A 14,127-nucleotide genomic window follows, 5' to 3' on the forward strand; every position below is an offset into this window, starting at 1 on the left:
AGGGCCAGGCTGGACATTGGGGCTTGGAGCAGCCTGGGACAGTGGGAGGTGTCCCTGCCCATGGCAGGGGTGGCACTGGATGGGCTTTGAGGACCCTTCCAAAGCAAACCACAGGGTTCTTGTTGCTCCAGAGGGTCACCTGTGGAGCCTCTCAGACTCACCTGGTATCCATGGTTCCCCTGTGCCTGGCTGGCAGGGAGAGCCTGCTGTCTGCACAGCCCTGTCCCGAGGCACCCTCAGCAGTGGGAAAAGGCTGCTCCAGGGAAGTTTGGAGCAGAACCAGTTCCTGGAGAGCAGGAACAGCTTGGTCCTGGCACCGCTGTAGCTTCAGTGCTCTACCAAGAGACCTTGCAGGTATTTGGAATGATTCCTGGAGATCCTGGATAAGGGAGCTCTCACTCAGTGCTGGTGAGAAGCCCTGCCAGGAGAGCAGCTCAGCAGTTTTGTCAGGAAGGAGAGCTGGAGGTGATACTCTGCTCTTGGAAGGGTTTCATCCCTGCTGGGCTGAGGGAGTCCTTGGCCACCCTCCCCCTGCACAGGACACGGTGACCTGAGCTGTGGTGCTGCCTGGGCCCTTTCCCTCTGGGACACCTTGAGGGTTTCTGTTCCAGTGAGCTGCGGCTCTCCCTGCCTCGGGAAGGGGAGTGGGAAGTCCCCAGTGCTGCTCCAGAGCCCTTCCTGCAGCACCTGCAGGGCAGGGAGTGCTGCAGTTGGAACCTTTGTCCCCTTGGAACACTCTCCGAGCCTGTTCTGCGTGGGGGGGTTGGAGACACATTGCCATGAGTGATTCCATCCTCAGGAAGGAGTAAATTCTCCATGTCCTGCAGCGATTCCCAGGGCTGTGCTCACGTCCCTGTCCTGGCTGTGAGTCTGTGCCAGCCACGCGTGAACAGAACCCCTGGGCCTGGGCTGGGCGCTGACAAAACGAGCCTGAAGGGCTGCAAAGGTGCTCAGGAGCAGGGCAGACACTGAGCTTTGTCCTTCTTTCACCCCCCTCTGTCCCTTCCCCAGGGAGATCCTGCAGGAGATTCAGCGGCTCCGGCTGGAACATGAACAGGCCTCTCAGCCCACCCCCGAGAAGGCCCAGCAGAACCCGACCCTGCTGGCTGAGCTCAGGCTCCTGCGGTAATGGGACACTGGGATGGGCTGGAATGGGCTGGGATGGGCCGGGATGGGCTGGAATGGGCTGGGATGGGCCGGGATGGGCTGGAATGGACCAGGCTGGGCTGGAATGGACCAGGCTGGGCTGGAATGGGCTGGGCTGGGCTGGAATGGGCTAGCTGGAATAGGCTGTGCTGGAATGGGCTGAGCTGGGCTGGAATAGGCTGGGCTCTGAGGGCTGGGGCAGCACCTGGAGCTTTCAGTGGGTTTAGGAGTAAATAAAAACCTCTCTTCAAATGAATGCTGTTTGTACAGTCCAGGAAAGTGCTGGTGAAGGAGAGATCAGTAGGACTGGGTGATCCTGCAGGTGTTTACCAGTCTCAGGGGTTCTCTGATGCTGAGACTCGCTGCCCGTGGGGTTTCCCCCGTGGCCTTCCTGGTGCCACAGGCACACAGAGCGTCAGCTCTGCCACCCCAAACCCTCACTCCTCGAGGAATTCCCGCAGTGGGGGTCACAGCTGGCAGGTTATCTGGGATGGGAAGGTGCTTCCCAAGTTCCAGACGCTTCCCAGCCTGGGCAGGATGATTGGAATGTGATTGTCTGTAAGCACCAGCCACCAGATGATCTCAGTTCTGCGTAGAACTCAGGCTGTGAAAGCAGGGGAATGAGAATCCATGGAAAGTCGTGTCCCAGGTTTGAAACTCTGCAGGCAGCCCGTGGGGATGAGTCAGCTCCAGCACTGCTGGCAGGTGTGACCTTGGGGGTGCACTGGATCCGTGTCCTGGCAGATCCCTGCCTGGAAGTGCAGCTGTGCCTGACTCCTCCTGCCTGCAGGACCTAGGAACCTAGAATCCTGGAATGGTTTGGGTTGGGAAGGGACCTCAGAGCCATCCAGTTCCATTGCCCTGCGATGGGCAGGGACACCTTCATTACACCGATACGTTCATGAGACTCAGGGCAAAATACCAGGGAAATATGAAATTTTCCCCTACTCTTTCCTCATCACCTCCATGGAAAACTCACTGAGGCAACATTAATTCCAGTCCGTCACCTTTTACAGCAAAGTAGCGGCATCTAGACGCCCCAGCTGCTCTGGGCACCCTGTGCCAGGGCCTGCCCACCCTCCCAGGGAACAATTCCTTCCCAATATCCCATCCAGCCCTGCCCTCTGGCACTGGGAAGCCATTCCCTGTGTCCTGGCTCTCCAGGCCCTGGTGAAGATTCCCACTTTGGCTTCCTTGTAGGCCCCTCCAGATCCTTAATTTAAGAAGCACACCCTTTGACATACAAAAAGCTCCCGAAAGGAACACCCAGCTGGTTAATATTTGTTAATATTCCAGAGTTTTCTGTCCTTTAAAGAAGGGCCCTGTTGCTAGAATTCCCGGGATGGGTTATCCGTGGTGTCACGAAGGCATTCTGAGGTTCAGCCTGCAGTAGGTGATGTTTTAGCTTGGCATTGAGACGTTCTGGTGCCCACGAGAATCACTGCAGGTGAAAAAAGAATCCCTTCCATGCTGCTTTTCCCTGAGGCCGTTTATCACCTCCCATGGCTGGATTTGTGGGGCCCAGCTCCCTTGGGGGCAGGCTGACGTCTGCCTTTGAGCCGCTCCTTCTGTTACTCACTCCTTGCTTTTTATAAACACAAACCCAAGCCTCAGAGTCAGGATTCCTGAAATAGCTCCAGACAGGTTTTGTGCAGCCAAGGGAAGGGAAGGTCACTCCCGTGCTGCTGCCGTTGTCACCGGGGTGCTGGTGCAGGGAACGTGTCCCTGCTGCTCCATCCCTCCACAGGGCACAGCTTTTCCTCTCCAGACATCTGCAGCCTTCCCTCCTCTTTCATTTCCCTCTGCCTTTCCTCCCGTAGCTCGTCCTGGTTTGTCTGAGCTCCACAGGGTGCCGGGCTCTGATGCTCGGAGAGTTCTTAAAAGGAAGAAAAAAGTGGAGTTTTTCCTCAAAATGCTCAGCTCCTGAGCAGGGCTTCCCTCTGCCCGTGGCTGGGAGCAGATCTCTGGGGTTGGGGGGAGCAGGGAATTGTCACCTCCAGGTTCATGAGCTGAGCCTCACTCCAGGTTTTTAAATGGGGAGCAGGACAATGATGGGACCCAAAGACACTTTTACACAGGAGAACTCCCTGAGGAGGTTTGAAACACCCTGAGTTTATCTTCTGCCTCTTTCTCCCCGTCGCTGGCACAGGCAGAGGAAGGATGAGCTGGAGCAGAGGATGTCAGCACTTCAGGAGAGCAGAAGAGAACTGATGGTGCAGCTGGAAGGGCTGATGAAGCTGCTCAAAGTAAGGAACCTCCTGTGGGAAAGGCAGCACATCCCTCCCTTCCCCGGGTGCTTTGGGGTCCCTGCTTTGCTGTCACACCCCAAAAACCCTTCCCGAGGAGGAGGACGAGTTTGCCAAAAGCCATTTCCATCCCAGCTCTGTCTGGGGTGCAGGGGCTCCGTGTTTTTCCAGGTTTGTGTGGTTTAAATACCCAGAGCCCGAGGCTGGGAGGGGTTTAAAGCAGTTTGGTTTGGTACCTGGGGCAGCAGCTCGGTACTTCCCACTCTCACCAGGAATTAAACTGGGAGCAGGGCAGGATGTGACTCCCAGGGACAAGGAGCTGACCCTGCACAGCCCCTGCCACATCTGGGGGTTGTGCTTGAGGGTTCTGCTGTCGGCTCTGAGCTCCAGCAAACGTCATGGTTTGGGTTTCTCACGAGGGTCCTGTGCTGTTTTTATGGAGCCCCCCCTGGGCTGAGCTCCCAGCTGTGACTGGAGTGGGAAATTCTGTTACACCTTTATTCTTTCCCTGTTTAAATGAAACAAAATATAAAGCAAAGGGCAAAGCCTTGGTCTCGGAGAGGTTTTGGTGCAAGACAAGGTGCCCCGAAGGTGCTGTGGGAGTGGGGGAGGAGAGAGAGACCTGGCAGTGGTGACAGTGGCAGGGCAGTGGTGGCAGTGGCTCAGGGGGTGACAGATCAGCTGGAGGCACATCTGGATGGTTCCAGGAAAATTCAGAACTTCTCTGCACTCGGAAGGGACAAATGAATTCCCAGTGTCTGTAGCCAGAAGTGCCATCACTCCTCAGCCTGGGCTTCTATCCTGGGGGAGGAATTCCTACCCCTGCCCTTTATCCTGGGGCAGGGATGTCCCTACGGGAGGTGATGGTCAAACACCCTCAGCAGTGCCTGGTTTATTCCCTCTCCCTGTGCACCTGAGCGCTCTCCATGTTTGGGAATTCTGCTTTTCCTTAGCCAGTGCTTCTGCTCTGTGATCTTCCTGCTCAGCCCATTAATGTCTGACTTCTAAAAACACAGAAATCTTGGAATCCCAGAATGGTCTGGGTTGGAAGGGACTTGAAAGCTCACCCAGGTGGCAGGGACACCTTCCACTGTCCCAGGCTGCTCCCAGCCCCAATGTCCAGCCTGGCCTTGGGCACTGCCAGGGATCCAGGGGCAGCCCCAGCTGCTCTGGGCACCCTGTGCCAGGGCCTGCCCACCCTCCCAGGGAACAATTCCTTCCCAATATCCCATCCAGCCCTGCCCTCTGGCAGTGGGAAGCCATTCCCTGTGTCCTGTCCCTCCATGCCTTGTCCCCAGTCCCTCTCCAGCTCCCTTGCAGTTACCAAATTTGTTCAAAAACTTTATCCAGCAAATGGAACTGGATAGAAGGGGAAACTTCATCCCCATGAGGATGCCCAGGCCATGGGATGGGCCCACAGAGGCTGCACCAGCTCCATCCTTGGGGGTTCCCCAGACCCCACTGCCAGAGCCCTGAGGTTCAGTGGAGCTGTTCTGAGCAGGGGGCTGGGCTGGAGCCCTCCCGAGGTCCCTTCCCACCTGGGTCACCCCCGGAGCTGTGAGCACTGGGGTTATTTGGTCCCACACCTTGCACAATGGGGTTGTTTGCATTTCCCCTCCAGAGCTCCCTGCGGAGCACCGCAGCTTCTCCTTGATTAAAGCGTCTTCCAGAGAGACATCTGCTCTGGAGCTGCACAAATCCAAAGTGGAAATTTCCCTGCCAATGCAAATGTGCCTGAACAGTTAAAAATTTATGCCTGGTTTTCAGTTTGAGTTGGGTTTGCACCCATTGGTTCTCCCTCGTTAAATCCAGGAGCACTTTGCCCCCCTGAGTTTTGCCTACGCAGACACTTCCTCAGCTCAGCCGAGGCGCCTCTCACTCAGGGATTTAAATCACTCACACAGGGACAGCAGAGCCCCTCACAATCCCCTGCCCCACTCTTTTCATGGATGGGTCCTTTGCCCTGCCCAGGTTTTGAATGTGTTTTACATTTGGGAAAAGCGAGCTGGAGTTTGAATTCTTCCCTGACCCTCAGCAGCCAGAGGGGCTTCACTGCTCTTCCTCGCTGGGTTCCCTGCTGTCCTGTGGGAGCCCTCAGTCCCCAGCCCTCCCACCACAGCTTTATTTCGTGGTGAGGCTGTTGTGGGTAAATCCTGTGTCTCTGCAGTGCCTTCAGAAGCCAAGCTTGGGATACATTCAGATAACAAAATCGGCTTTTCTTGGCAAGAGTTCCTTTCCTGAAGTTCTAAAGCTTCTGTGTTACCTGGAAGGGGGGCCCTGGGTCAGCATTTCTGATACAGAAATGTGAATAAAGGAATTACAGGGTCAGGTCACAGAATCCCAGAATGGTTTGGGTGGGAAGGGACCTCAGAGCCCACCCAGTGCCACCCCTGCCATGGGCAGGGACACCTCCCACTGTCCCAGGCTGCTCCCAGCCCCAATGTCCAGCCTGGCCTTGGGCACTGCCAGGGATCCAGGGGCAGCCCCAGCTGCTCTGGGCACCCTGTGCCAGGGCCTGCCCACCCTCCCAGGGAACAATTCCTTCCCAAGATCCCATCCAGCCCTGCCCTCTGGCAGTGGGAAGCCATTCCCTGTGTCCTGTCCTTCCATGCCTTGTCCCCAGTCCCTCTCCAGCTCTCCTGGAGCCCCTTCAGGCCCTGGAAGGTCCCAATTATGTCACCCCAAATCTTCTCTTATTTAAGTTGTCTCACCTCCCTGTTTGAATATCCACACCCCAGTCCTGGGCATTCCAAGATCCATCACAAATCCCCTGCCCTGCCCCAGGTAGCTCCTCGCTCAGGTAATTATTTTAAGCTGCAAGTTCCCCAGCTTGCTGATCTAAAAATATCATTTCTAGTAGATACTTCTGACACCTTTTCTCATTATTGGTGTCAGAGCTTCCCTGTCTGCTGGTGCAGACTCCGGGGGGAAGGGATGAGGCAGACACAGGGATCCCTCCTGCCCTGGTTGGGATGTCACCCCCGGCCCCGGAGCAGCGGCGCTGCCTCGAGGCTCTCTTTTGTTCCTGATGTTGGTGTTTATTTCCAGCTCTCCTTTTCAGTGGTTTTAGCCCTGCCAGACACGATTTTTCGCCGCCAGGTTTTAGCTTCTCTCATCACTTGGAGCTTTTCAAAACTGTTCATGTATAATTTACATCAGCTGTTAAGCTTTTATGGGTTTTTTTCCATTTTCTTATGCAGGATTTTTTACATTTTTAATGCTGCCTTCATTTCACCATTTAGGGCTGGATTCAGCTCACCCAGCTCTGCTCATCTGAGGGTTTGGGGCCTCAAATCCCTCTCTGAAGAAAAGGACAGTGAGGAAAGACCTTGAAGGTGTCAACAGTTTCCCCCTGAGGGGCAGCTCTGATCCCTGCTCCCTGTGACGGGGACAGGACCCAGGGAACAGCTGGAGCTGAGTCAGGGGGGTTTGGGATGGAGATCAGGGAAGGTTCTTCCTCCAGAGGCTGCTGGGCACTGCCCAGGCTCCCCAGGGAATGGGCACGGCCCCGAGGCTGCCAGAGCTCCAGGAGCGTTGGGACAGCGCTGCCAGGGATGCCCAGGGTGGGGTTGTTGGGGGGTCTGGGAAGGGCCAGGGGTGGGACTGGGTGATCCCTGTGGGTCCCTCCCAACTCAGGACATTCCATGATTCCAGGAAAGCCCATCTTTGGAAGGCCATCTGTAGCTGTCCTCTGGAGGTCCTTCCATTTTCCCCACGCTGTGATGGTTGGACTCAGGGCAGGGAAATGCCCTGGAATAAGGTCCCTTCCAAGCCAGACCACTCTGGCTCTGTGATCTCTGACCATTTCTGGTTCTGTGATCTCTGACCACTCTGGTTCTGTGATCTCTGACCACTCTGGTTCTGTGATCTCTGACCACCTCTGGTTGTTTGTGCAGAGTTCCTCAAACCCCCTGGGCTGTCCTGCCCTGATGCTCCTGGGCCTGTGATCCCTGACCACTCTGGTTCTGTGATCTCTGACCACCCTGATCCTGTGATCTCTGACCACTCTGGTTCTGTGATCTCTGACCATTTCTGGTTGTTTGTGCAGAGTTCCTCAAACCCCCTGGGCTGTCCTGCCCTGATGCTCCTGGGCCCTCACAGGGAGCTCCCCAGGCCGCTGCAATTGAGAGGCAATGTTGGGTTTTGCATGGAGGGACTTCCACAAATCATCCCCAGCCAGTGTTGACACCTCTGTCCAGGGTTCCAGTTATGGGAATTTCATGGAGTCACAGACTGCATTGGGAGGGAAGGAAGGGAAGAGAGGCTGTGGCTGCCCCTGGATCCCTGGCAGTGTCCAAGGCCAGGCTGGACGGGGCCTGGAGCCCCCTGGGATAGTGGAAGGTGTCCCTGCCCATGGATTCGAGGTGGGATTTAAGGTCCCTCCTCACCCAAGCCGTTCTGGGATTGTGGCTCCATCCAGGCTTGCCTTGGCTTTCCCTTTTCCCGCAGCCTCCTGCAGTCCCCGGGTGCGTGGCTGGCCCGGCCCCGATGAGCATTCCCTGGGGAGCACTGGCTGCTCCTCCCAGGGCTCTCACTGTCAGCTCCACGGAAATCCAGCAGACAGATCCCATTTCACCGCTTCCATTTCCTCCACGGCAATTTCCTCGCGGCTGCTCCGGTGATTTATCCCTGCACTGCTCAGCCCAGCGAGCTCCGGCCCTCCTGACAGGGCTTTTTCACATCTGTACTTAATGCCAAAGCCTCATTTTTCAAACTAACAACTTTTTTGAGGAATGGGGATCATTTAAGATCTTTTCCCTGACCTGGCTCCCCATCTGGTCCCGCGAGTCCCGGTGCTGGTGGGAGGCACAGCGGGAAATGTGGGATGTGGGAACAGCAGCACCGGCCCCACTGCCAGCACTGAGCAGAGCCAGGCCCCACATCTGCCAAACACCACCACAGACACACCTGAAAGAACCCCAGGTCTTGGGAGAAAACCCCAGAAATACCTGCTCAAAACCGTGGAATTGCCCCCAGCCCTTCCCAGGCCCCTCTGCAGGGCTCGGTGGGAAAACAGCTTTCAGTGGTCAGGGAGGAGAAGCTGCTTTAAATTAAGGGAAAGGGTCTGGTTAATCCTGCTCGGCCGGGAGATCAGTGAGGGAAGGCTGATAAATGTGTTCGTGGATTTCCAGGCCAGAAGGAGCTTTTATCCCCTGAACTGTAATTCCATGACCTGAATTTCTGGGGGGCTGTGCGTGGCCATGGTCCCGCTGCCCCCTGCGCTGCCCCGCCGAGCGAGGCCGCGGTGCAGGGGGTCACCTGAAACTGCTGGAATTGCTGCTTTGGGAGAGACCAGGGTCCCCCACACAGGGTTGGACCCGTGGTGCTTCTTGGCTGTGAGAGGACAAAACCCATGGAAATGTCTGAATTACCAAGGAAACTCTGGACTAGGTGACATTTTGCTCACTCCCAGCAATTCTCCTGCAGCTGAAGGCAGGATGTGCCTCCACCAGCCCAGGCCCGATCACAGTGAACATTTCCCTGCTTCAAAAGGGGATAAATTCACCTGTATTTCACCTTTTTTTGTCCTCCAGGCTAGGAGTGATCCGACCTGAGACGCTCTGCAGTGCAGGAATTGCTCTCTCTGCACATCTTGCCTTACTCAGCATCTCTGGTGCCTTTCCCTCAGTGTGTCCCCTCGCAGACCTGGTTCCTCAGCCCTTGCAATTCCCATTGGCAGAGGTCCTGGAGTGCCCAGGGGAACTAACCAAGGGCATGTTTTGCCTCTGAGGCTGTGGCAGCTGGGCTCTGTGCTGGCACATTTGTGTGTTTGGGCCCTCCCAATGGTAGTTCCAGACTTCAGGGGATGGATCTGGTGTTTGTTGGCTTGAGGGCAGCTCGAGAGGCCTCTGAGTCTGGAGGAGAGGATCACAGGATCGTGGAATGGTTTGGGCTGGAAGGGACCATGAAGCCCATCCAGTTCCCCCCTGCCATGGGCAGGGACACCTTCCCCTGCCCCAGGCTGAAGGCAGTAAAGGTCCTGCCTAAAGGAGCAGATATGCCCTGGATATCCTGTCCTGTATCGCAGCCCTGGGATGTCCATCCCACATGTTTGGCCAACACCAGGGGCCCCTTTCATGGACAGATGTCACCTGTGCCCCCCCAGCCCTCATGTCCTGTGTCCTCGGCTCCTGTCGTGCTGCAGGCGCTGGCACCATGTGCCATGTTCTGTTCTTTCACTGGGTATTTTGTGTGAAAATGACCATTTTCACATGATAATTAATCTTTCCTCTCTCTCTTCACCTTTTATTCTTGCCGACGTTTCTAGGAAGAAGAGCAAAAGCAGGCAGTAAGTTGACTTCACTTTGTAGGTGATCTGACTTTTTTTTTTTCTTCCTGCATGAAATCCATTTTCTGTTAATTGGCTTGTATGCAAATAAACCCTGGGAATGGGGGGGCCTTTTCCTCTCGGGAGTTCGGGAGCAGGCTCCCAGCAGAGCATGGTCTGTGTGTCCCGGAGCTGCTCCTCTGCCCTTCCCAGGGAGGTTTGCTGCCACGGGCCCACGAGCGGTGGCTGCATCGATGAGGCTTCTGTGGAATCATGCATGGCCACGCAGGGCTGAAAGCAGGGATTCTCTGCTGGCTTCAAACCTGATTTTGTGGGAGATTCTTGGGAGTGTTCCGTGTGCTAAGAAAGCTTTCTTGTCTCTTCAGGAATCCTTTAATTTGCCTCCTTGCCACATACAAGTCCATGCATGAAAACTAATTAATGACTTAATATTCTGGGCATGGATCCATATCCTTCAGCCCTGACAGAGTCTCCTTGAATGAGTCCCAGAGTGCTCGTTGCAAACAGGATGAGTAAAGGAAAGGAGACAAGAACGCCTTGGCTTTGTTGCCGTTTGATTCCCATTTTCTCTGCCCGCCTGCTCAAAGCCGAGTCCTGTGTTACTTTCGGGATCCACTCCAGAGGGAGCCCTTCTGCTTTCCTCGGAAACAGCCAGATGTTCAATGTCTGCTCTCCAGCAGAGCATTTGCAGCGTTTTCGAACATGGTTTCCTTTACACCCAAAGCTTTAATGACCATTAATCCGTGTTCTGCACCGTCGGGGATTTCATGTGTTGTTTCTCACGGGCGTAACTGGATACTGGATACGGTGGCTGGAAATCCTGGGGACTTGTTTTTTGTAGGGAAGTACACATTTTGGGGTAGCAGCTATTGCTGAGAACACTTCAGTTCTACATGTGCTGAAACTGGCGTTTGGTGACTCCTGGAGGGGCTTTTGGTGCTGTTCTGTCACAGTTTGAGGTGGTGGTGAGTGGGCACCTTCCCTTGGAGCCCTGTTCATCATCAGGTGATCGTGGAATCCTGGAATGGTTTGGGTGGGAAGGGGCCTTAAACCTCATCCTGTTCCACCCCGAATCCATGGGCAGGGACACCTTCCCCTGCCCCAGGCTGCTCCAAGCCCTGTCCAGCCTGGCCTTGGGCACTGCCAGGGATCCAGGGGCAGCCCCAGCTGCTCTGGGACGCCTGTTCAGTGCCTCACCCCCCTCACGGGGAAGAATTTGTCCTCCTGTCCAATCCAAACCTCTCCCTGGGTTTGCTGAGGCACCTGGCAGGAGGGATTTGGTTTATGGAAGGGACCAAGCTGCAGCACGTGGCAGGAGCTTCAAGGAATGTCCTGGGGGAAGGAGAACACCCAAGACACGGCCCTCCCTGTTCTGCAGCTTCTAACAGTGCCAGTGGAATGCCGTGCTGCGTGTCCTTCTCCTACCCAGCTCCATTCCCAGCAATAATCCTCTGCAGGGAAAGGCCATGCTGTGTATTAGCTCGATTTTCCTGTGCTGTGCTTTCATCTGGGTTATGGACATAGAAAAAGGGTTAATATGAGATCAGGGAAGGAGTTGACCAGTTTTACATCCCTTTTTTCCCTGGAACGCTGTGTCAGGAGGAGGATAATGAGCCAAAAGAATAATGTCAGCACAGTGACATTCCATACAGGCCCATTCCTTTGGAATCAGGAATGAAGGAGCCAAAACTGATTTAAAGCTCAAGAAAGGCAGATTTTGACCAACCAAGGGACACCTTGCTGGGCTGTAGGAATTGAAACTTTGCGTCCTTCCTTTGCATGGCCTGGAGTGGCCTGAGTGACCTTCTCCCCTCAGCTGTGACGGTGCAGCCTGGAAAGGTTGGAAGTCCCAGGATGGGCTGCCCCACTTGGCTGAGAAACACACGCAAGTCCCAGCCTGGCTGGGTGGGAAGGCAGCTCTGGAGAGCACTCAGACCATCTCCCGTGCCCCGAACAGGCTGCTGGGGCTTTGTCCATCGCCGTGGAAGCATCAAACCCCAGACTGTGGGGTTGGGAAGGACCTTCAGGCTCATCTGGTTCCATCCCCAGCCCTGGGCAGGGACACCTCCCACTGTCCCAGGTTGTTCCAAGCCCCAGTGTCCAGCCTGGCCTTGTATGAGGGCGAGTGTGGGGCAGCTCTGGGTGCCGGGGAAGAGAAGGCCCAGGTGTCTGAGGGAGCTGGGGATCCTCTCAGCCCCTGGCGAGGGGGGCTGGCTGTGTGGGGGCAGCAGGAGCTTCTGTGAAGGATGAAGGCAAATAAAGCAGAACTGTCGTGGGTTTGGAGCAGCAGCACATCAAGAGCAGCAATGGCATCCACTTGGGGAATCTGTGATCGTCCTCTGCCTGCAGCTGCAGGTCCCTTTCTGCCTCAGTCAGGCGTTCGTGGCAAGTCATAAGGAACTTCTATCCGGAGAGAGGCACTGGTTCTGATCCTGGCCCTTACAGGGAAGTCCAGTCACCTCTGTGCCCCGTGTTCAGAGCTGATCTTCCATCAAGGCTTGGGCCGTTTCTGTCCCGGGCTCGGGGGCCAGTCCTGGGCACGCGCTGGAGGAGCAAAGCCTTGTGTGGAGATGTCATTGCAGTGACGGAGTCTGGAGCCACGTGGTGCTCGTGGCCCACCACGCTGTTCCCCACCACTGCTGGGATAGTTGTGTCCCAGCTAGTAAAATCCTAATTTACACCAGGACCCTTTCCATGTCACAGCTGGTGAGAAGCTTGGATAATCTGCTAAATATTAAACCCCCTTTGTTTTGTAGTCGAAGGAACAGCCATAGGAGCTGCTCAGCATCCAGAGGAACGTTGCAGGGATTCCCGAGGATGTGCATCACAGGGATGGTGTCCTTGGCGTGTCCTACAATCCCTACAACAAACCCAGAGCAGCGTCAGGAGCTCCAGCGGCAGAGAACGGCCCTAATGCCGAACAGGCCCAGAAACAGCTTCCAGCTGAGGGGCTGGAACACTGGAGTGGAATCTCTTCCCTCAGGAGGTGGTGGGAGCCATGGGAACAGCAGAGCAGAGGGGCTCAGGAATCACAGGGTTGAGTTACCCAGCAGAAGTGGATGTGTGCTCACCCAGCAAGCCCTGTGAAGCTGTGGATCCGTGGGAGGGTTTCTCCTCAACCCCATGGAGAGGGAGTCAGGAGCTCCCAGTTTCCTCCCATGGTTCAGACTGGCTGTTTAGAGACTTCCCAGCAGTGCCAGGGCACATCCCCTTAATGAGCTGAACCACCTCAGCCATGGCTACAGCAATGCTGGGCCTGGGCAACCACCCTGATGAGCCCTGTGAGTGGGGAATTCCCAACTTCCCAGAGCCCTGTGCCACCTGAAGGAGCCTCGTGTCCATACGGGAATCTGAGACTGCTGCTCAGTTCTGCATCCAAAGGACCAGAGGTGGAGTTCCCATCCCTGGGGGTGTCCAAGGAAGGGCTGGAGGTGGCACTCAGTACCCTGGGCTGGGGACAAGGTCGACATCAGGCACAGCTTGGACTGGATGCTCTGGGAGGGCTTTTCCAGCCTCAGGGATTCTGGGATTCTGTGACTCCTCAGCCCCCCAGAGCTGTGTTGGGAACGGTGTGCCCTGAGCTGTGTCACAGCAGCGAGCATCCCACACCTGGGCCCTGACAATGGCCTTGTTCCAGCGCCAGCAACGCTCCTGTGTCCGGTTCAGCCCAGGGATGGGGACAGACAGAGCTCTGGGATGGGCTTGGGGCAGCTGCTCCACTCAGTGCCACGTCCGTGGCTCTCCTGGAGGCACCATCGAACCCTAGAGCGGTGTGGGGGGGAAGGGACCTGAAAACCCATCCAGTTCCTCTCCTGCCGTGGGCAGGGACACTGCCACTATCCCAGGGTGCCTGGATCAAACCTAGAAGGGCTCCCAAAGGAGCCCGTGAGCCTCGGGGCTGTAGGGATGCAGCTCTCCGTGGCACTGGAGTTTATCCATCAGCAGAGGTTCTGAAGGGAGGGCTGGGCCTGTGCTGCCATCAGAGGGATGAGCACCTCACCCCCCTCCTTAGCTGGCAGCACTGCCCCTGGCAGAGTTTGGGATGAGTTTGCTGAGTTTGGGGTGTGAGGAGGAGGCTTGGCAGGAACAGCCATGGATCCGTGTCAGGATTCCCGTCTGGGAGGGTTTGCTCTGGAGGATCTCCACTGTCCTGGGGTGGCTGAGTCAGGTAAGAGACAAATCCCTGCACTGTGGGGATTCCTGGAGCAGTGGGGTGGAGGTGGTGCCTGCAGGAGACCTGGTGTCCATCTGGAGGGAAAGAATCCCCCTCTCCCCTCACTCCTGGAGCACTGAGGGATTTCTCTGGGCTCGGGGAGCCGTGCCCAGCCCCTTCTGCCATCTGTGCCAAGCTCGGTGGGCAGAGCTAAGAGGATTTGGAGAGGGACTGGGGACAAGGGCTGGAGGGACAGGACACAGGGAATGGCTTCCCAGTGCCAGAGGGCAGGG

At 56.2% G+C, this 14,127-nt stretch overlaps 1 protein-coding gene across 6 annotated transcripts in view; it reads left to right on the plus strand.

Moving 5' to 3' along the window:
* Positions 1-14,127, plus strand: part of DTNB (dystrobrevin beta) — a 121,634-nt gene that overhangs the window by 76,320 nt on the left and 31,187 nt on the right. For 4 of the 6 annotated variants that reach the window (XM_017743531.1, XM_017743550.1, XM_017743545.1 and 1 more), the window contains 2 exons: positions 1,012-1,125; positions 3,296-3,392. In XM_017743531.1, the coding sequence (XP_017599020.1) occupies positions 1,012-1,125; positions 3,296-3,392 (211 nt within the window). Of the gene's footprint in view, positions 1-1,011; positions 1,126-3,295; positions 3,393-9,660; positions 9,682-10,046; positions 10,401-14,127 lie in introns of those variants that run through there. The other 2 variants (XM_017743538.1, XM_017743555.1) reach the window with 1 other exon arrangement.

The sequence above is a fragment of the Corvus brachyrhynchos genome, unplaced genomic scaffold (genome assembly GCF_000691975.1).
Source record: "Corvus brachyrhynchos isolate BGI_N302 unplaced genomic scaffold, ASM69197v1 scaffold211, whole genome shotgun sequence".
Taxonomy (NCBI): Eukaryota; Metazoa; Chordata; class Aves; order Passeriformes; family Corvidae; genus Corvus; species Corvus brachyrhynchos.